The sequence below is a fragment of the Sorex fumeus genome, unplaced genomic scaffold, assembly GCF_029834395.1.
Source record: "Sorex fumeus unplaced genomic scaffold, SorFum_2.1 ptg000130l, whole genome shotgun sequence".
Classification (NCBI taxonomy): domain Eukaryota; kingdom Metazoa; phylum Chordata; class Mammalia; order Eulipotyphla; family Soricidae; genus Sorex; species Sorex fumeus.
The window spans coordinates 1,113,317-1,135,328 of record NW_026606187.1 but is presented as its reverse complement, the minus strand read 5'-3'; the positions used below and the strand labels follow the sequence as shown (position 1 = coordinate 1,135,328).

General features: G+C 57.6%; 1 protein-coding gene across 1 annotated transcript in view; it reads left to right on the top strand.

The window, feature by feature from the left end:
• KATNIP (katanin interacting protein) overlaps window positions 1-22,012 on the top strand; it is a 107,503-nt gene that overhangs the window by 51,663 nt on the left and 33,828 nt on the right. The window contains exons 8-9 of the mRNA XM_056138799.1: window positions 12,640-12,892; window positions 15,476-15,607. Of these exons, the coding sequence (XP_055994774.1) occupies window positions 12,640-12,892; window positions 15,476-15,607 (385 nt within the window). The remainder of the gene's footprint in view (window positions 1-12,639; window positions 12,893-15,475; window positions 15,608-22,012) is intronic.

Below are 22,012 nucleotides of genomic sequence, written 5' to 3'. Positions count from 1 at the left end.
AATAAAAGACAATTTGCGGCCGCCGTTCTCGCTGACAACGGAGCGGCTAACGTCGCTGAGGCTTTCCGGGCTGGTTGGTGCTGGCTGAACCCTCCGTGTTGGCGTTTTCTCTCATTAAGCCTCGCAGGCTTCGGTGCCCCTTTCCCGTTAGATTGGCTGTGATCCTGCGGGGCTGACAGGCCTGGGAAATTGGAGGTGTCACGCACGCACTCCAGGAGCTGTGGAGCGGGAACGATGGGGTGCCTTGGCAGCTTGATGAGGGTCACTCGTGGAGCTGGACCGTGAAACTCAGGGCGGAGTATTTCCCATCCTGGCTTTGTCGGGACGGAGTGTTTCCCATCCTAGCTTGGTAAGGTGTGGGTTTCAGCCCCGTGTGGAGTTGTGTGACATTTTTTTTTAATTTGGGAGTCTTTTGGGCCCAAGCAACAGTCCAGTGGGTAAGGTGCTTGCCTTGCTTGCCACAGACTTGGGATCAATCCCTGACACCAACAAGGGTCCCCAAGCCCTGCCAGAAATAAGCCCTGAGTGCCTCTGGGTGGCACCTCCCACCACCCTAGACTTTTTGTTCTAGCTTTTTTTTTTTTTTGCTTTTTGGGCCACACCCAGCAATGCACAGGGGTTACTCCTGGTTCATGGACTCAGAAACTCAGAAGTTACTCCGGCAGTGCTCGGGGGACCATATGGGATGCTGGGAATCGAATCTGGGTTGGCTGCGTGCAAGGCAAAGGCCCGACCCGCTGTGCTATTACTCCAACCCCTTTATTATTATTATTATTTGTTTGATCATTAAGTATTGAATTGCATATCTGTCTCTTACATCTAAATGCCCAAGGTGATGTGAAAATTTCTCACGAGTGAGCGCCAGTGGATTTGCAATAACATGAGTGAGGCCCTTGGGGTGGTCGCAGCCCGCGGTTCCCGCGGAAGCAGCCACACCCCTGCACTGCCTGCGCCGCTGTGGTGAGACTGAATTTCCTGGAGCATCCTTCCTCCCGAGTCCTCTGCGGGCCACTAATCCAGAATGTTCTGTAGCCCAGACCGTGCCCACTGGCCAGATCTGACCTCCAGACCACTAGTGTGGACCGGGAAAGCTTTGTTGGTTCTGACACAGGGGAAGGGCCTCCCGTCCTTCCCAGGTACCCAGAACCATCAGGTGTCCCAAATGCATCCGAGATGCCCACCTGGACAGCTGAGCCCGAAGGAGAGCGGCCCTGGGCAGGGGGCGCGAGGCCATCTGAGCCATGTGGAGTCAGTGAGGGCCTGTGAGGGTTCGGCTGGAGCATGCTGAGAGGCACTCCAGGCCTGAGAGGGCCAGGCAGGGGGGTGGGAGGGGCCGGCTGAATCCTTTGTCCACCAGAGCCGGTTCCGAAAGCTGAGTCACTGCCCGGCTTCGGCTTAGAAAAGCCTTTTTCACCTTAATGACAAAGCCAGGCTGACAGCATCGAGAACCGTCATTCCATTTCTTCCAATTATTTCTTCCAACATCTCCTTCGACTGTCTCGGTTTCCGGAGAACGGGGTTTTGGGTCAGGCGTGTAACATCTCGTCTACAACACAGCACCCCCAGCTTCTCGCTTGACTGGTCTTGCACGCCTCCTTCGGGTCATCGCGTACGCGTCCACTCCCCTACTCCTCGTTTCCTCTTTCAGGGCCTCGTTTCACTTTGAGCTGGATTTCCTACTCAAGCTTTTCCGTTTAATCCATTGCTCTGGTTCTTCTCCCATCCCACCCTAGAACCCGGTTTCTAATTTTGGGGGAGTGAGGGGGGTGGTTGAGGTCACACCCGGTTGTGCTCTGGCTTACTCCTGGCCCTGCACTCAGTAATCACTCCTGGTGGTACTTAGGGGACTGTATGGGATGTCAGGGGTCCAACCCGGGCCGGCCACGTCCAAGACAAGCACCCTACCCACTATACTATCGCTCCACACCCATAACCTGATTTCTAGAGTTAAATCTTTACTTCATGCATTTTCAGTCCTGTTTTTTAAAACTTAATTTTGGGGGGCCATATCTGGTGCCAGGGGCCACTCCTGGTGCAGGGAAGGGGTCAGGCAGGTGGTACCAGGGTTAAGACCCAGGGACTCCACTTGCACAGCTTGGAGTCTAGCCCTTTGAGCCATCTCCCCAGCCCTTAATTTTTTTTTAATTAAAATGTCATTTGACACCAGTTTATAATTGTTCTCTAACCCCTAAATGTCTGTAAGCCTCATCAGCTCCATCACCAAAGTCCAAGTGCCATTCCCGGGACGAGGTGAACCCCTTCTGGACGCATGTCCTGGGCATGGCCACCATCACCTACTTCCCGTTCATCTCAAAAGGCCAGAGCTGATCATTTTCAGCAGGTGACAGTCTTGTTCTCTAATTGGCAAGTTTAAGATGATGAATTTTACTCCAAATACTGCTTTGTTCTTATCCCACACATTTTTCTATGTCTGTAGTATTTTTACTGATAATTTTTATTTTTTTTTTATTTATTTATTTTTTTAGTTTACAAGGGTTTTGTTGTTTGTCTCTTTGGTTTCTGGGGAGGGGAATTTTGCTAGCCTTTTGTTTTCATATTTTTATGTATTGTGATTCGAGGTGGGCTGGAGTGATAGCACAGCAGGTAGGGCCTTGCACGCTGCCGACCCGGGTTCAATTCCTCTGCCCCTCTCGGAGAGCCTGGCAAGCTACCAAGAGTGTACCACCCGCAAAGCCTGGCAAGCTCCTCATGACATATACGATAGGCCAAACACAGTAACAGCAAGTCTCACAGTGGAGATGTTACTGGGCCCGTTCAAGCAAACTGATGAACAACGGGAAGATGACGCTACAGTTCTATGATTTGAGGCTAATTTTCTAATTCTGGGGGAAAATTTTTGAAGTTTTGTTTGTAGTCTGTCTGATCATTTTTATAAATGCTCTGTGGTATTTCAAAAGGTTATCTATTTTCTTTTGAACAAATCCAAAGTTCTCAATATGCCTACCAAATCAAGCTATTGCTTTGTTATTTAATGCATCGATTACATGGCACCCAGGGTGCTGGATGCAGACCGCCAGCATTAGAACCTCTGAGATCTAATTAACTGAATCCTCATACCCTTCTCGCAGAAACAGATACAATGTGTAGAACCTGCATTTTAAACAAATATGCAATGTTTTCATACTCATTGGTAAACTATTCCAACAGATCCCTGTGTGTGTGTGTGTGTGTGTGTGCGCGCGCGCGCGCGCACGCGCGCACACACACCAAGGATCCAACCCAGAATCTCACAAATGCAAGGCAAAAGCACTTACCATTGAGCTACATCCCTGGGCCCAGTTTTATAACTTTTATTTATTTTATCTGTTTTTCTGGATGAAGATGGGAAGCACACCCGGCTGTGCTCAGGACTTACTCCTGGCTCCGTGCTCAGGGGTCACTCCTGGAAGGCTCTGGGGAACGTCTGGGGTGCCAGGTATCAAACCCGGGTTGGCCTTGCACAAGGGAAGCACCTTACCCACTGGACTATCGCTCCCGCCCCCGGTCCCATTTTTATAAAATGTATTTTTATTGAATCACAGTGAGATGCACAGTTAGAGGGTTTTTATGATTGGGTTTCAGTCAGAGAGTGTTCCAACACCCGTCCCTTCACTAGTGTACTGACCCCAGCTTCCCTCCTGCCACTGCCCCCCTTCAGCCTGCCTCTATGGCAGGCACCTCTCTCTGTCTCTCTGTCTCTCTGTCTCTGTGTATCCTACTGTCTGTCTGTCTGTCTGTCTCTCTCTCTCTCTCTCTCTGTCTTTTGGGCACTATGGTTTGCAGTACAGATACTGAGAGGTTATCATCTTTGTTCCTTTACCTATTTGCAGCATGCAGCTCTCATTCAGAGTGAATATTTACCACTGTCATTGTCACACTGGTCCCTTCTCCCTCCCAACTGCCTTCTCCCCAAGCACTTGAAGCAGGCTTCCAGCCGTGGACCAGTCCTCCTGGCCCTTGTTTCTACTGCCCTTGGGTATCATCTCCTGTTACGTTTACTTTCATCCCACAGATGAATGCAGTCCTTCAGTGTCTGCCCCTCTCTCTCCTTCTGACTCATTCCGCTCAGCCCGGGACTCTCCATGTTCATCCATTTATAAGCCTGGCCTGTTTTGAAATCGAGTTGATTTCTAGGAGTCTGTCTTCTTCCCTTCTGTTTTTGCTTTCGACATTTCAAATCGCTGCTGTCGTGTGCCTCTGAGAAGCATCCATGTATGTCGGCGTCAGGGTCTCTGTCCCCTCCAGAGCGGCAGGCGGGCCCCTCCCCCCTCCAGGCACAGCGACATTCACTCGCCCACCATCACCGTTGCCGTCCTGTGCACCCAGCGTTCACCCTGTCCCCTGCCTCTAGGAGCACATTGGCCCCCATGTTGTCGGTGCCTTAATTTCCTTCCTGCTGTATGTCTTTGTAGTTCTTGTAAAATTATTTAGTCTTTATCTCTTTTTTGCTACTTAGTTGATTAAAAAAAAAAATCCTAAATCAGGATCGTGGAGGTCCCACTTGTCTCTGTTTCAGGGATGAAACATCCTCTTGGAGACCTGCAGGGACATTCACTTGTTTCTGTTCCACTGTCTCCTCCGTCTTCCCAGCAACACCTGGGTCTGGTCGCTCTGGGGGGTGTGCCCGTGCCCACATCAGAGACCATCCGGCCCTGCCCGTGTGGTTCCCCTGATTGCTGCTGTGATCCGCGCCAGCTGATGGGGGAGAGCATGCTCCTGGAGGCCGTGCCCCGCGGCCTCTCCTTCGGGAGTGGGGGCTCCTACAGGCCTCCCGCTGCCCGCCCGTCCTGGTGGTCACACTCCTGGCATGGGCCTGCACCTCTGTGCTTGCTGTCGTGGGGCTGGCGCCCATTCACCACCAGCCTAGTGCCACCCCCTGCCCGTGCCCAGCACTTGTCACCTTCAGCCTTGAACTTGACCTTGAACTCAGATGGGCCCCGCCCCCTCCCGCTCCTTCCATGGAGGTGTCACTGCCCAGACCTGGGTCTCTGCTCTGTCTTGCCGCCTCGAGCCACTCTCCCTGCCTCGGTGGGACCACAGAGGAGCCTAACTCCGGGGTCACCCGCCAGGAGCCTTTTTGCATCTGGTACGGATCCCCTGTACCCCAGCCAAGAACAGTTTTGTTTTCCCTCAGAATAGTCAGGTACTCGGGAATGAGGGGCTCTAGCAGTCCGTTAGCCGTGGCTGAGAGAAAGGACCAGGAGAGCCCAGGGCAGTGTGCACGAGCCACGAGCTGCCTAGGCCCTCAGATAAAACTTCACCAGCCAGATAGTCCGTCAGCGTTGGCAGGGAGGAACGTGGCTTTGCAGGATGCAGTGCAGGGCCTGTGCGGGGACTGCTCCCAGCTCAGTACCCTGAGCATCACCAGGTGATCCCCGAGCATGGAGTGGCTGGGCTGGGTGTGGCGGGGTGTGCCCTCCCCCCCCCCCCCCGCAGGGAAAAAAACACACCTGGGAGGCCCTGAATGGGGGTATCCTGTAACTTTATTTTGGAAATTGGGGGTCTAGGAGCCGCCAGGACCTGGCAGCCTTGGCTCTGGGTGGGTGTCTGACATTCGTCACGTGGTCACCTGTCCCCGGGATCCCTGTCTCTGCCACCTCATCACTCTGTCCCCAGGACACATGCATTCAACCTCCTGATGAGACAGAGGTAGGAGGAGCCTGAACCTGTTGGCAGGGAGCTCCTCACGGGGCCGAGAGCCTTCTGGGGACAAGCAGGGTAGACTCCGCTGGTTTCAGACATGGCTCCGTCCTGTGGGCGGAGAACTGCTTGGCAGGCAGGAGGCCTCACACTTGATTTAAAAATTCAAAAGTGAAATAGACTAGAGATTAAGGTGTGTGGAGGGATGGGGGAGGGGGTGGAGAACTTCTAGAAAGTCCTAAGCTGGCAATTCTTGGGCAAAGATAGATAAATGACTGAGGATTAGAAGCATCAACCCTCCTCCCGTGGCAGAGGGAAATGCAAATAAAGCCACAGTGATGCGAAATTTGCCTCAGACTGGCAAAAAAAATTGTCTTAAAATACCATGTATTATTAAGATGGTGATACACGAGAGCCACTGGTGTTTGTATAAATGGGTTCAGTTTCTTCAGAGAATCTTCAGAGTACTGCATGCCAACCCAGGAATCACCCTGAGCACCACCATGCCCCCCAAACCAGTAAAATTAATTCAACATAAAATATAGATTTAATTCAGACTCTAAGAACTTGTCTGAGGTGACCCAGATAAGAGAGCTTCATTGCAACCAGAGTCCAGGCCTTTGAACCCAACTTCTGACAGCTGCTGACCAAACGAGTGACATTCCTGGGGGTGCTCAGGAAGGTGTGGGCTGCGTGTGGGTGGTTCCTGGGGTTCGCTGCTCCCTCCGTAGCCTGTCTTCGTGCTCCCGGCTGCCCTGAGGTCTCTTTGGACAGATCAGGGATCTGCCGAGATCAGCATCAGTATTCTGGAGGTCACCCTGTCATCTCAGCACTACATTTTCTGCAAACATGAGGCTTCTGGGGCTGGAGCAATAGCACAGCGGGCAGTGCATTTGCCTTGCATGCAGCTGACCCGGGTTCGACTCTCAGTATCCCATACGGTCCCCCGAGCACCACCAGGAGTAATTCCTGAGTGCATGAGGCATGAGTAACCCCTGTGCGTCGCTGGGTGTGACCCAAAAAGCAAAAAAAAAAAAACTAACATGAGACTTCTGTCCCAGCATCAGAGCACTTGGCCCTCGCCTCCCTGCACCCCATCTCCGGCCAAGGTTGGGGGGGGGGGGTGGCACACCTAAGCGGTGTCAGGGGCTCACAAGGGTCTCGACTCGAACCCAGGGCTCCCTCATGCAAAGTATGCAGCCCTGAGCTCTGAGCCGGCTCCCCAGCTGGAAAAGCAGCTTCTGACCACGTGCATGTGAGCGCACGAATATCTGTACCAGGGGGTGAGGGGGTGATTAATGAGGCGACCATGCCCTTGCTTCTGGAAAGAGGAGAGGGAAGCGGAGCCGGGGTGGGGTGGGGATGCTCCACCTGCAGCCGTGTCCCCCACCCCCACGCTTTCATTTGTCTGAAAAGTTACATTGTAGCTTTGCTCGAAACCCTGGCTCTTTGCAGTGTTAGGTCAAGATCACGCCTGTGCTGGAGAGGTGGGGGCAGACCTGGGGGCTGGCTCTGGCTGAACCGACCCCGGATGGTGCCCCCCGGATGGTGCCCCGTCTGCCAGACTGTGGAAGGGGAGGACCCCCAGCATGTTTCAGCTGCAGCAGCCGCGGGTGAGCCCATAGCAACCTCCAGGGGAACCCAGACACTCCCTCCCGGCAGCTGACCCCGCCCTCATGCTGAGCTTCCAGGCCCTCCTCAGGCTCTCAGAGCACTTAGCTACCAGCCCAGGGTCCTCTGGCCAGCGGCAGCCAAGCCAGGAAATGTCCAGGCTCCTTGCCGCGTGCCCGCCTCTTCCCCGCCTGGCACGGAGGCCCTGGCGCAGGTGGCGATGGAGCCATCCAGACTCAGGCAACGGGAGATTGCAGCCCCCTGCTGGTCAGGGCCTCCGGCGCCAGGCCACCTTGAGACCCCTTAACCAGTGCTAATGCCAGCGTTGGCTTTCGGTGGCTGAGACTAAATCTCGGACCAGCCGGAGGCGGGGCACAGCCAGGTCTAAGCTCCCGCCTGCTTCCAGCCACGGGGTCTCCACGCGGGTCTCTAAGCCGCCAGCCCTGGGCTCTAACGGGGACTACACAGCGCTCACGGAGAGAGGACCCCTAAGCCAGTCGGGCGGGCGAGCTGCGTGAAGCAACTCGCTCTTTCCCGCTGGGATGAAGAGGATGCTGTGAGCGCTGGCCTTGCTGCAGAGTCACAGGTGATATTTCACAGAATAACAAGAAACCCTTCCAAAGGGGCGGGCTTCCTGAAGCTCAAACGGCTTTGATGAGATTCAGTCTTGAAACGCTCCCGACACCTGAATCCAAGAGGCAAAACCAGGAAGCTGGCAGGGCTGCCCTTTGGCTCTCAGCCTGGGCAGCAGCGCCCCCCCCCCCACCCCCTGCACCATAACCCCCTCCCTCAGCTGCGGGCTGGGTCACCATCTGATCCACAGCTGGACACTCACAGATGTCTAAATGCATCCCCCGCTCTCAGCGGTCTCCACATTGACCCTTAGCCCCCTCCACCCCACCCCCACCCCTGCTTCCCCGTCTTAGCTCTGTTATCTTGTATTTTAGGAGTTTTTCCAGGGGGCTTCTGGGGGCGGGTTCCCAAGCGCCTCTCAGTTGAGCTGGTGGCCTGTTGCTTTCACTTCCGGCCTCTGCACAGAGGCGGCGTTAGTTAGACAGTTGCCAGCACTGTCCTCACTGCCTAGACTCCTCAGGGTGCCCTGCGGCGGGTAGGGGGGCCACAGCCTTCAGGGGGTGATGTTCCTCCTCACTGTCCCACGCCTCTGCCCCTGTCGGGGGTGATTTTTTTTTTTTTTGTGACAGTGAGACAGGATTTAAACACAGCTGTGAATCTATCATTGCTTCACAGTCACAAAATCGGAAACACGCTTATAATAAAAAGTCAAGGAAAACGTCGCTGGCAATTCTTATTTTCCCAGGCGTCCTGTGAGTGGCCCGGGTCTTGCTCTGAGGATGGACGCAGGACCGTTCTTCCTCCCTGGCCAGCAGCGCCGCGGGCCATCTGTGTCCTACAGGCTGAGGACACCCCTGGGCTGGGGTGTCGTGTTCCTTTCTAGTTGGCCGATTCCGGCTTCCCTCGGGGTCTCTCCCCTCTGCTGCCCCCCACGCTGCCCGCCCGACCCAGCAGCTCCAAACCCTCTTGGCATCCGAGAGCCAGCGGCGTCTTTTCAAGGCCACCTGGCAGTGCCCGCCCCTGCCCGGGCCTCCCCTCCCCTGCCCCCCTGCCCGTGGGCCCTGCTCAGCCCAGCCGTCCCTGCCAGGCCCTTTCCTTTGCAGCCACGTTCTCCTTTTCTCTCTGCACTGACCATCTGGGCCTGGGCAGCCTGCTGCCCTCCCGCACCCGGGCCTCAGTGTCTGCCCCGAGCGTGCCCGCAGGCACGGAGAAATAGACTCGGTCACGCAGAGCCGCCTCTGCGCCAGAGGGAGCAGGGTCAGTGGCCCGGGCCCAGGGCTGCCACTTTGTCGGACCAGCTCAAAGGCTCTGAAATTTCAGCCCCTCCAAATGTGACACTAATAGGAAGGATGATGGACTTGCTCCTCAGACCACGGGCCCCAGGGTCCTAGTGCCCCTCCCGCAACTGGCATTGTTGGAGGTTGACGGGGGCAGTGCTGGGCCTAGGACAGTGGTGACAACGGTGTCCCCACTGGCTGGCGCCCATTGGTCACCTTAGGCTGCAGGGGGGAAGGGGCGGCAGGAGAGGATGGGGGCCGGAGCGATAATACAACGGGGAGGGCACTTGCCTGGCATGCAGCAGACCTGGGTTCAGTCCCTGACATCCCATATGGTCCCCTGAGCCCTGCCAGGAATGAGCCCTGAGCATTGCCGGTGTGGCCACAAAACCAAAATAAATAAGCGGAATACGGGGCGGGGGGGCAGAGAGAGGAACCCACCTACTTCCCCCCATCCCCCATGCCTCGTCCACCTCTGCAGAAGGGAAGGGCTGGGGCCGGCCCGGGTAGGCGCGGGGGTCTGGGCCAGGACAGAGCCGTCTCGCGGGGTTAGCAGAGGATCTAATAAGAGAGGCTGCCATCTAAATCAGGGTGAGATTCTAGGTATCAGGCATCTTGGCGCCCAACTCTGCGTCGTGTTCAGACCTGGGTTCAGTCCCTGACATCCCATAGCTCTGTGAAACTCGGAAGGCAAGTTATCTCTCCTCCCAGGTGCTTGGTGGGCAGGTGCAGGATGGCAGTGGCGGGCAGTTCCCTTTCGGGGTGGGGGTGGGTCGGGTCTGGCATGAGAGGGAAAGTGGAGCCACTGTCCGGAGGTGCCCAGACTCTGCCGGCAGATCTGACTCCACTTTAGACGATTCTCTGTGGCTCCAGCTCCGCCCTGGGCCCAGGCTCCCCCGGGTGCCCCCTCTTGCAGCTCTAGCAGCCTCTTCTTCGACTAGAACGTGGGGAGTCTGGGGGCCTTTGTTGTCATCCTGCCTCTCCCTTCCAGTCACGCTGGCGGTGTTTCTCTTGCTCTGCCATTCTGAGAAATCACGTGTGTTCCTATGTACATGAGTTGTCTCCTATGTACATGCGTGTGTCTCCTATGTACATGAGTGTGTTTCCTATGTGTCTCCTGCATCCACTCCCCTAACCAAGACGCTCTTCCACAGTCTTTCCTGAACAATATTTGGGGGGAGGAGGGCACACCCGGCGATGCGCAGGAGTTACTCCTGGCTCTGCACTCAGGAACTACTCCTACCAAGCTCAGGGAACTTAGTTCGATGCCAGGGATCGAACTCAGGGTCCCCCTCACGCAAGGCAAATGCCCTACCCACCGTATTATCACTCCAGCACCCTTTTCCTGAAAAATCTTACCTCTACTTCTAGGTTCTGCTAAAATGGAGTCGGAGGGGGGTGAGGGGAGCTACTCCTGGCACAGTGCTCTGGGCAATCATGTGATTCCCGGAAGCAAACTGGGGCCCCCATTTTTAGAGCATCCCCTTCAGCCCTCCTCGGTGCCCCTGCTGGGGTGTTTGAGGGGCTCCGTGAGTCACGTGTCGGAGCTTTTCAAAGGGACCCTGAGCACAGTAGAACTCTCGGTGGGCTGCGATCCCTCTGAAGGTCTAGCAAAGAGCCTTGCGCCGTGCCCTGGGTTCCCCACCGAAGCTCCTTTGTCTGACAGTCCCCTCATTTGGGGCCTCCTGGGTAGACTGTGAATTCGCCGGGGTCCTTCCCCCCGTCTGTCTGTAAAGCAGGAAGATTCCAGCCTGTGCCTTCAGCACTTTTCTTGGAAAGCTCTCGAGTGAAATCTGTAGAATCAGACTTCCGAGTTTCACGGCACCCCAAAGCGCGGGACACAGCCACGTCCCCACTCCTGGTCTCCAGCCCACCCTCCCTCCCAGCACCTTCGCAGGCAACCACTCCCTGGTTCTGTGGTCAGTTTTTTTTTTTTTTTTTGCTTCCTAGCAAGGTCACTGGGACATCTGGGGCCGGAAGGTGGGGTGGGGTGGGGTGGGGTGGGGTGTCTTTCTTCAGGTTGCCACAGTGACTGTTTGCTTTCTGCATTGATTGTCAACTGCTCCTGAATGCATCTCGTTTTCACACACTCTGTGGCATACAGGGCTGGTTTGGTAGTAACCCCAGTTCACACCGTCTCAGCCCCCTGAGAATGTAGTCACGCTGCGCTTCCCTTCCAAGGGTCTGGTTTCACCCTCAGTTTGCCCCTAAGAACTCCAGTCTCAGGCTGAAGCAATAGCACAGCGGGCAGGGTGTTTGCCTTGCACGTGGCCAACCCGGGTTCGATTCCCAGCATCCCATATGGTCCCCTGAGCACCACCAGGAGCAATTCCTGAGTGCAGAGCCAGGAACATCGCCGGATGTGACCCAAAGAGCAAAAAAAAAAAAAAGAAAAAGAAAAAGAAGACGAACTCTATAGAACTCTATAGTCTCACAGAGACAGGCCCTTGCCTTGGAAGGATGAGCAGACGATGACAGACGGGCTCAGCACCCTGACTTCTCTCTGGGGTCCCAGGACCCCCAGGATCCTGTGGGGCCTGGAAGTGCTTAGCTGGACCTGATCCCCTGCAGTAGCAGCACCGCCCTGTTAGAAATGCAGATTCCCAGGCCCAGAGTGATAGCCCAGCGGGGAGGGTGCCTGCCCTTGCACCCACCCACCTAGGGGATACCCAAGTATGATCCCCGGTATCACATATGGGCCCCCTGAGCCCACCAGTGGTGATCCCTGAGCACAGGGCCAGGAGTAAGCCCTGAGCACTGCCAGGTGTAGCCCAAAGACAAACCAACAAATGCAGATTCTCAGGACACCCGGGCCAAGGCACCTTCAGGTGGCGTGAGGGAACGTGGGGGACTGGTCAGTGAGGAGGGACCATTTTTGTGGTGGGAGGGCTGGAGCTCTAAGTTCCACACCCCGACTGCCAGGGAGGGCCATTGGCGACAAGTGACTCAGCACGCAGCGGGGCGGCGCCTCAGAGCCCAACTGCTGGACGGCTGTCTGACCAGAGTCAATGGGTGCCTGGCGCCCAGCCCCAGACTCCCCATTGGCACCTGGCCCTGTTTCTCGACTCATGGCCTGTGGTGTCCTTTGTGTACCAAGTGAGGAAGCAGTTTCCCCGAGAACCGGGGGCTGCCCGAGCCCAGGAAGGCGCCCCGGGACCCTGACTGAGAGCCCCTGGGCCAGGAGCCCGGCGACACCCTGAGCTTGCAGGTGGCATCGGAAGTGGGAGTGGGAGGCGTTCCGTGGGACTGGCGCAGAGCCTGTGGGCGCTGCCTCCTCAGGCTCACTCCGGGCGGGGGTGTTGGGACGGGGCTGAGTTCTCACGCTCGCGTCTGGTGCTGGAGAGTCTCATGTCGTGCCGGGAATGCGAAGCAAAGTGGGTCTGACTCAGTCTCTCACGCTGCTCCTCACAGTGTGTGTGTGTGTGTGGGGGGGGGGGGGTTGGCCGCCCTGCCGGGGGCCACCCGTGCCACCTCCGTCAGCCGGATTTTCTCCAAGTCCCGTATGTGATGTTTCCGCCTCTCTTCTGGTGCTCCGCAGGAACTGAGGAAAAGCCTGGAGCTGAGTGTCGATCTGCAGCGGGAGCCACAGGACGGTCCCAGTAGTGACGAGTACGACTCCATCGAGGAGGACGTGTTCTCAGAGCCTGAGCCGGAGGACCAGCCCGGGGACGTCCCCGCGCTCTTCAGTGGGGACCGGGTGCAGGAGTTGGCAGAAGACCCCGAGACAGAGAGACGCCCTCCCCCGGGCCCCGACTCCCTCGTGATGCTGGAATTCAACCCAGCTTCCACGGGTGAGCTCCGTCCCATGGATAGCCGCACGGGGGGGGTCTCTGCGCCTTGCAGGGCCCGCATGCTCAGGGGTGCCTGGAATTCAGCTTTTGGGGACCCTGCACCACAGGGAGGCAGATCAGCCGGTGTGTTGTCAGCATGAGCCAGTAAACCCCATTATGTACCACGGTGAACCCCACACTCCAACCAACACACTGAACCTTGCTCTCTCTTCAGTGAGCCCCAGTCTCACCTCAGTGAACCCCATTCTCACATCACTGAGCCCCACTCAGTGAAGTTCACTCTAACTTCAGTGAGCCCCACACTCTACACACCTCAGTGAGCCTTACTCTCACCTCAGTGAACCCCACTTGCCTCAGTGAGCCCTATTCTTACCTCAGTGAGCCTCTCACCTCACTGAATCTCCACTCTCCCTATATCTCACTGAACCCCTACTCTTACCTCAGTGAATCCCCCACTCTCACCTTAGTGAGCCTCACTCTCACCTCAGTGAACCCCACTCTTGCCTCAGTGTACCCTTCTCTTACCTCAGTGAACCCCACTCCTACTTTAGTGAGCCTCTCACCTCAGTGAATCCCCACTCTCAATACACCTCAGTGAACTCCTACTCTTACCTCAGGGTACTCCCCACTCTCACCTCAGTGAGCCTCACTTTCACGTCAGTGAACCCCACCTTAGTGAAACCCCCTCTCTGTACACCTCAGTGAACTCCTATTCTTACCTCAGTAAACCCCCCACTCTCATCTCAGTGAGCTTCATTCTCACCTCAGTGAACCCCACTCTTACCTCAGTGAGCCTCTCACCTCAGTGAGCCTCACTCCCCATACACCTCAGTGAACTCCCACTTTTACCTCAGTGAACCCCACTCTGTACACCACAGTGAGCCCCGCTCTCTGTCTCCTGAGTGCCCCCTCTCCCCCCCCCCCCCCCCACATTGAACACTGCCCTGCTCTTCTCTGAGGGCCTCGTGGTGCTCCATGGCTCACTCAGGCTCCCAGGGCAGCTCTGAGCCGTCCAGTCCTAGTCCCTTTGCCTTCTAAAGAGCCCGCGGCTTCCTGAGATCCAGATGCCAACATCGTTTCATTTGGGGTGTAAGGTCACCATCCTGCGTCTCGTCTGCCCCAGAGTGCTGGGGAACGCGGCACTGTGTTTGTGCTCGGGGCGCCACGCTGCTGGTCACTTGTGTCTCCAGGCTCACTGGACAGGAGGCAGCCCTCACTCTCCCACGGGTCCCTGTTAGTGGCAGCAGCTGGGGAACCGCCGCAGGACGGCAGAGAAACTTCCCCGGGCTGCAGGCATTCTCACACTATGCTTGGAAGTGCCGCTGCCTTCCCAGGCTGAGATCCCTTGGCCCCCTGTCTTTAGAGACCTTGAGTCCCCGTCTACACAGACTCAAGGGCCCCCATCTTCACAGATCGTGAGCTCCCATCTTCACAGATCGGAGGCCCTCTCCTCTCCCTGCAGAGGCCTTTTCCCTTCACGCTGCCTCCTTGCAGTCCCAGGATTGCTTTCTCGCCTGGAGTTCCTGGCTGCCGCTTCTCCAGCTCTTAAAGAGCCCTAGAACCTTTCCCCGAACTTGACCCATGTGCAAGCTTCCACATTTCTTGCTGTTTCTTCACCAACCACTGGCACCATGGTTGAAATGTTATTTAAAATAGTTCCTTCTGGAGCCAGGTGTGACGCCCCCCCCCCCAATTTAAAAATATATAAATTTCTTCCTCCCTTCCTCCTTCCCTTTCTTCCTTGCCGTCTGTTCTGTTCCTCCCCTCCATCCCTCTCTCTCTCCTCCCTCCCCACACTCTTTCTCCTTTTTCCTTTTGCAATTCTGGGAGTGTCTCCAGCAGTGACAGTCAAGAGCCTGAGTAGCCAGTGATGTGCTCTCGGTGCACGTGGCTGTGTATAATAGCTTAAGAAGCGCCAGCCCAGGTGCCATCTGGAGTCACCTCCGGTGCCATGGTGGCGCAGACACGCTCTTGGCTCTGAAGCGTGGCCTGGGCCCTTCTCTGTCTGGCACCCTCCGAGTGCCCGCCCAGCCTCACACCTGCTGCGTGGCCCCCTCCTCCCCCAGCTGTCACAGCTCGGACACTTCACGTCCCTGGGTCTTACTGCCTGGCTCGGGCCCCACGCACACACTGGCCGTGTCCTCCATGACCCTGGGGGGCACAGCGCCCGGCCTCCCTGCTCCTGCCTGCTTTCCTGTCCCCCCCTCCCCAACACAGGCTGGGCTGTGGGCACTTCGAAGATGACCCTGCATTGCACAGGCCTCTTCAGCTCCGATGTGTCTCCTGTTGTGGCCTGTTGACTTACGTCACAACCCCCACCCCATTGTTTGTAAAGATTTGCCCCTGTGTTCAGAAATTTGGAAATCTGTGTGTCCTGGAGCGTTTCACTCAATGACCGAGCCGGGTGCTTGGCCAGCCCGTTTTGTTGTCTGCATGTCACGCGTCTCTAATCCCGAACTGATGGTGCCTGACGAGGGGTTGGCAGATATTTGCATGAATGAGAGCGTGAGCCCGAGGAGAGAATGTCCCGGCTCCGCCCGGCCCTCGGGGCTTGGCTTCTGAAGAGCAGCTCTCTCGCCACAGGTGCTCGCAAGGAGAGGATCCTGTCCGCCAAGCGGAAGGAGAACGCCGAGGTCTTCCTTCCCAGCAAGTCGGAGCCGAACCTGCACCCAGTGGCACCCTCGGTGCTCCCGGACCAGGAGAAGCCGTGCTCAAGTAAGAGGCCGGGGGCGCGTGGTGGGCACGATCTCATCCCATCGCCCTTGTCTCCAAGGCCTGAGAGCCCGCAGTAGAAGACCACCAAGGGGAGATGTGTGTGCATGTGTGTGTGCGTGCACATGTGCGTGTGTAGGGACTCACGTGTGCTGCAAGTGCCTGCACATACGTGTACTTGTGTGCGTGCATAGGTGCTCACGTGTGCCTGTGCCCATACACATGCGTGTATGTACATGTGTGCATGCGTAGGTGCTTGTGTGAGCCTGTACATGTGTGTGCATGTGTGTCTGTGTGTGTGCATGCCTACATAGGTAGTTGTGCGTGTGTGTGCATACCCATGGACGTGTGTGCATGTGTGCATGTATAGGTGCTCATTGTGCCTTTACATATTTATGTACGTGTGTACATGCATAGGTATCCGTGTGTGTGTGCCTGTCCATGTGTGTGCATGCATGTGTGTGTCCATACATGTATGTGCGTGCATGTGGGGGGGCGTGGAGGGGGAGGGATTCTGAGCTAACAGGGAATCGGCTCATGCACAGATGGAGTCTGACACATCCACTGTCAGTTGTTGAGGAATTTTGGCCCAGTCGTCTGGAAGGCCCCAGTACTCGCTCGTAAAGCTGTAGGAGCAGGATTTACTCGCACAGCCCGGCTCGCTCTTCCCTTCCCGGCGGGGCCCAGCGCGGAGGCAGAGCAGGGAATTCATACTGTGTTCACCCCACGCACTCAGCGGGATGTTTCCTCGGAAATGTAGGCAGAGACCGGGACGGGTGGGGCAGGAGATGGGGGTTCACTGAGAGAGTCCCGGTCAGGGAAACCAAGGGCGTGGGGAGAGCACAGAGGGGCCCCGTAAACGCCCTGACCCTGCCGTGTCACGGCCACATCAGGATGGGCCGCAGGATGGGCCACAGGAGGGACCAGTCTCCCAGTGAGGGTGGCATGGCAGGCAGGACCGATGCAGCCGGGCTGGCGGGGTGGAGCTGGCCTTTCCCCTCTCAGGGCTGGGCCCAGAGGCTTATCCACCTTTCGCGCACACTCTGCTTTCCTCCAGCCTCTCAGCAGCATCCACCGCATGGTCTGGCCAAGCCCCTGGGCTCCCGGTCCTGTGGGCACACAAGGGAACCATTAGGGCCATTTCCTAAAGCTTCCTTGGCCAAGATACGATGATGATTGAGCATTTGCCTTATCCTGGTCTTTGGTCTGAAATGAGCATGTCGGGAGCCTTTCTCAGGTACCGTGTGCCCGTGTGCTTGGTTCCCTGGGGAGCACTGCCCAGGGAGTACAGCCTGGGGAGCACTGCCGAGGAGCTGGTGTCTGCTGCTCTCATGAGACCTGAGCCTGTTACCGAGATCCAGAACTATCCAGGTCCAGAGACATATAGGATCCTTGGGCCTAGACTCTGAGCTCTGTTCTGTGACACCCCTGTCAGTGGGAGGGAAGAAGGCCCAGCCCGGGTGACTCAAGCAGAGGAAAGTGACAGGGGGGAGGCCTGGTGCTAGGGGCTGCTGTTACTTGGGGGCTGGGGGGCACCTCCTTCTGATTTCTATGACCAGGAACCTGCTGGAGTCCGGCCGTCCAGCCCTCCGGGCCACCCCACCTCCAGGCTCCTCCTCAGGGAACCAGAGGGACTTTTTCCTGCCGGGAGAGGCGGGAGTCCCATGGGGGAAACCAGCCCTTGCCGCCCTGCTCCAGCCCTGTTGGAGGTTAGAAGTCAAAGGGTTAGAGGTGGGGCTGGAGCAATAGCCCAGTGGGGAAGGAGTTTGCCTTGTACGCAACCGACCCAGGTTCGATTCCCAGTATGATCCCCTGAGCACCACCAGGAGTAACTCCTGAGTGCAGAGCCAGGAGTAATCCCTGAGCATTGCCGGGTGTGACCCAAAAAGTAAAAAGCAAATAAATAAATAAATAAATAAATTTTTTAAAACCTCCAAATAAAATCTGTTGGAAAGAAATAAAAAGGAGGGTTAGAGGTCAGGGTCTGAGACTCGCCGCAGGTCAGGGTCTGAGACTCACTGCAGGGGACCCTGCAGCTCAGGGCAGGGCCAGGAGGAGGGAGAAATGGCAGCAGTCAGCAGTCGCCACCACTTACTTGCCCGGGTTTGCTCTGTGCTGTGTCAACGTGACCCCTGGGAGACGCCGGGAGACCGAGACTCAGAACCGCGCAACTTTTCTGCACGGTGTTCCCAGGGAGGGCAGGAAAGGCTGCCGCCCTGAACAAGTCCACGGGGAGCTCCACCTGGCTGGGGGGATCTGGGGGGCCGTGCTGAGGATGAGCTTGTGGGGGGCGAGAGAGCTCGGCGCCCCCCAGCTATGCCGCCTCCCAGGGCTGGGCACCAGGCAGGCAGGTGGGCTGCTGCGGGGGCTTCGAGCAGGGGTGGTGAGGGTGGTGGGAGCCACTCCCCTTGGGCCCCGAGGACCATCCCGAGGACCACCTCCTTCCGGCGGAGCCATGGGGCCTGGAGTCCGGGCCTTACTCCTGCCCCAGACCCTGCAACGGTCACACTTCACTCCTGTGTCCTGTGTCCTGTGTCCTGTGTCCTGTGTCCCTGGTCGACTGCTGAGCCCCGCCCCCCATTTCCAGGGCAGCGCCCCTGGGGGTTCTGCGCTCCCCCCGACTCTCACCCCATGGCCTAGAGGCCTGCCTTTGTCCATGGCACACGAGGTGGTCAGACTGACGGACACAAGAGAGGATGGGGCGGAGGGGCAGAGAGCTGCCGCTAGAAAAGTCATGGAGTCGGGGGTCCTGGGCTTGCCGGGCCCCCGGGCAGTGCCTCCACTGGCTTCCCGCCGAGAGGCATGTGCCCCGCCCCTGCGACTTCCCCGAAGTCAGTCCCGCCGAGGTCAGCGGCCAGCCATCCAATACCGGCTCCCCCACATGAGGCAGCGAGGAAGGTTGCAAGCCTTCGCCTCGCCGCCGCCTTCTCTCCCTGAAGCCGGGTCCCAGAGAGCCTCAGCACAGCCACGAGTTGCCTAGGGTCGGGCCTCTTCGGGTTGCAGAAGCGCAGCTGGGCAGAGCCCCTGACCGGGCATCGAGAGCAGCCTTCCTCCTGGCCTCAGCCGCTGACCATCATCTTGGGGGAACGCGTTTCCCAGCACCAGAAACGTGCCGAGTCTGAACCTCAGCCCTGCTGGGATGCTGCACCGAGGCGCCCCCCCCCACCTCGGGGGGACCCGGGGCAGAGATGCTCCCCGGTTGCGTGACTGGGGTCCCCCGAGAGCCAGCCGCCCTGTCTCTGCCCGTGAACCGAGCCTGGCACGGCCGCGCTGGGCCCTGCCCCGTCGCTGCCTCCTTTCCGTTGGCTCCTGCTCCCGGCTGCCATCTCCCCGCTTCCTCTTTGATACTCCTGGCCTCCTTGCTTTTTTTTTATTTTCCCTTGGTCTGTTTGTTTGTTATCGGGTAAGCAGCCTGTAATTGGGTTTTATTTTTATCCTCTTAACAATCTCTGTGTTTTAATGGTCACATTTAGTCCATTTACGTTTAATGTAATTGCTGATCTATTTGAGTTTAAATCTACGCTCGTGTTGTTTGCTTTTTATGCGTGCTGCCTGTTTTATGTTCCTCCCTCTCTCCTTCCCGGCCCCCCTTCGGACTGATTGCTTTATATTCTTCTTCTCCACCCCCCCCCCCATTAGCTAGTTAGTTATATATTCTCTCATTATTCCTTTACTCATTACCAGAGATTGCGGAATGCGTTCTTGACTTATTAGTGGCTCCGTTTTAAATGAGCATGTTTGCGGCTTCTCAATTGGCGGAGGGGCCGTGCAGCCCCACGCTGCCGACGCCGCTGGCCCCCTCCCGGCCCCAGCGCGATTACCACTGAGCGTTTCCATTCTCCCTTGTGACATCATCATCCTTCTTCTCTGCAGCCCGTATTCGTCGGCGTCTTCTTCCGCACAGTTAACCTTCCTGTGTCCGAGCGCCTGGCCGTGCCCAGCCACCTGTCGCCCTGACTCGGTGGCTCTCTCTGCTCCGTCTCGAGGCCGACAGCTGCTTGTGGAGTTGGAGCGGGGTGCAGGGTGGGGGGCACTTCCCTCACGTGGGCCCCCGTTGTTCCTTCTCCTTCCCACCCGCCCCTTTCCCTTGTGCCTCTCCACGACCTGTTTGGACGTTTCTTCTTGCACATTCCTTTCCTTTTTTTTTTTTCCTTTTTTTTTTTCCTTCCCCATCGGTGCTGCTGCTGGGGTTGGCGCACTCGGTGGCCAAGTGGCACGGCACGGGGCACACGGGCAGTTTCCCTGCTCGCCCCCGACTCAGGGCCACCTCTCAGCCCTCTCCTGAGACCCTGGCTTTAGCCCAGTCTCCCGGTCTCCATCTAGCCCCTGTGTGGCCTCACTGGAGGGCGGCTGAGTCCGTTTCCTTCACTCCCACCTAGGCGTGCTTGGTGCAGCGACTCACAGCTCATTCTGAAGGAGCACTGTAATGGGAGCAGAGGCAGGAAGGGCCGTTGTGCAGCTGAGGTGCAGGCTCACAGGGTCCCCAGCAGGCCTTGCACCAGGGTGGGTGGGCACAGAGCTGGGGGCGCCCACAGACCAGCCCATGGGGTGACAGGGGTCCCCACACTGACTTCTCATGTGGACCTCGTCATCCCCAAACCTCACAGTGTGCTTATGTGTATGTGCGTGTGTGCGTGTATACATGTATGCTCGTGTGTGTATGTATAGATGTACGCTGTGTCTCTATGTGTGTGCGTATATATGTGTATGCCCTTGTGTGTATGTGTGTATGCCCGTGTGTATATGTATATGTATACGCCTGTGTGCTGTGTATGTGTGTGTGTGTGTGTGTGTGTGTGTACATGTGCACTTGCCTGCCCCAACCCACACAGCTGCGAGGCTTGTGTGCACACCTGCTCAGCCTGCAGCCCCTCACTCTCAGCGGGGATCTCGGGTGGGATACACTTCCTTGAGGTGGGATCCACTTCCTCAGGGGCCAGAATCCCAGAAGTCATTCTCAGGACCCCTTTCTCTCACCCTGTTTCCTGCCAGACTGACCACGGCCTATGTCCCACCCGAACCATGGCATTGCTCTTACCTGGGCACTGCCTCCACATTCTGTCTCCCCTTACCTGGGCACTGCCCCCGCCATCTGCCTCCCTCACCTGGGCAGTCCCCGCCATCTCTCTCTGCCCTCGCCCAGGCATTGCCCCACTTCTGTCTTTTCCGGGTGCCCACACTGGTCAGATCCTGCCCCCCCAAGCACTGAGAGGAGCAGCCGTTGGACACTCCCTGGCCTTGCATTGCTCATCGCACCCCGCTGAGCCTTAGTCCAGCCAGACCTGTGCTGCCCCCAGCCCACTGCCCTCTCCCCTCTCCCAGGCCTCTGCTGCCCACACGTCCTCTCTCCTATGTTCCTCCCCGTCCCTCCCCTGCCCCCAGGCCTCTGCCAAGCCCGCGCAGCCCCCTGCACCCGCATCCCCCTCCTGCCCTCTTAACCCCTGCTGCCCTGAGTCCTGTCCACTGTGTCTTCACCCGGTGCAGCCCAGGTCTCTGGTCACTCTGCCCACGTGGAGAGCAGAGACTGGCGAGGGGCTCGCGGTCCCTGTTTGCCAAGGGGATACCGCTCACTAGGTGAGATCCTCCTGGCTTTGAGCAGTTTTGTGGGAAATGAAGGGTTTTTCCGTGTATGGGAAGAAGCAAACACAAGCCCCCGAGGGTGCTGCTCGCCCCCTCAGCCGTCTCCCCCTGCCCACCCATGTCCCGGGCATGAACCCGCCCACTGCTGTCGGGGTGAGCCTTTCTCTCCAGGCCTGCGTAGTGCCCTGCCTGGCGGGCATGCCGGAGTCTCTGCAGCTGTCTCGCTGGGTGCTCTAGCACATCACATCCTTTGACAGCTTTTAAGGGGTCTTTAAATTTGATTTTATTTGAGGGTCCCACTGGTGCTCAGGCCAGGGCGCCCGCCGGCGAGTCTCAGCCAAACCAGGGCTCCTGGCAAGAGGGGAAGATGCACTCCTGCCCAGGCCCGACCCCCAGCCCCCCGACTCCTGGCCCCCTGGCCCCCGACCCCCTGACCCCCAAAGCCCGAACCCCCCGTGGTGCTGGCGGCCTCAGGAACTTACCGGGCAGGAACTGAGGGTTGCTGGGAGCTGAGCCCGCGGTGCGTGGCCCCAGGTCCTGGGACCTGTCCCTGTCTCTTCACTCATGAGATTCAAACCTCAAAGTACTTGGTGTTTTTGCTGTCCCTTTCTCTGGACGCTCCCGGTTGTGGCACAGAAGGTCTCGTGACTGGAGGCCAGGAACTGGGGGCCTCGCCCTTGCCCCCACTGGATTTCCTCAGACCGAGGATATCTGCTGGGCGTGGTGGCCACAGGGTCCCATGTCGGTGGGCCCCACGGTGGCTTAGGTGAAGTGGGGAGAAGGGTCACTTCCTCCCAATCCACCTCTGCCTCCCCAGGGCCCAGGGTT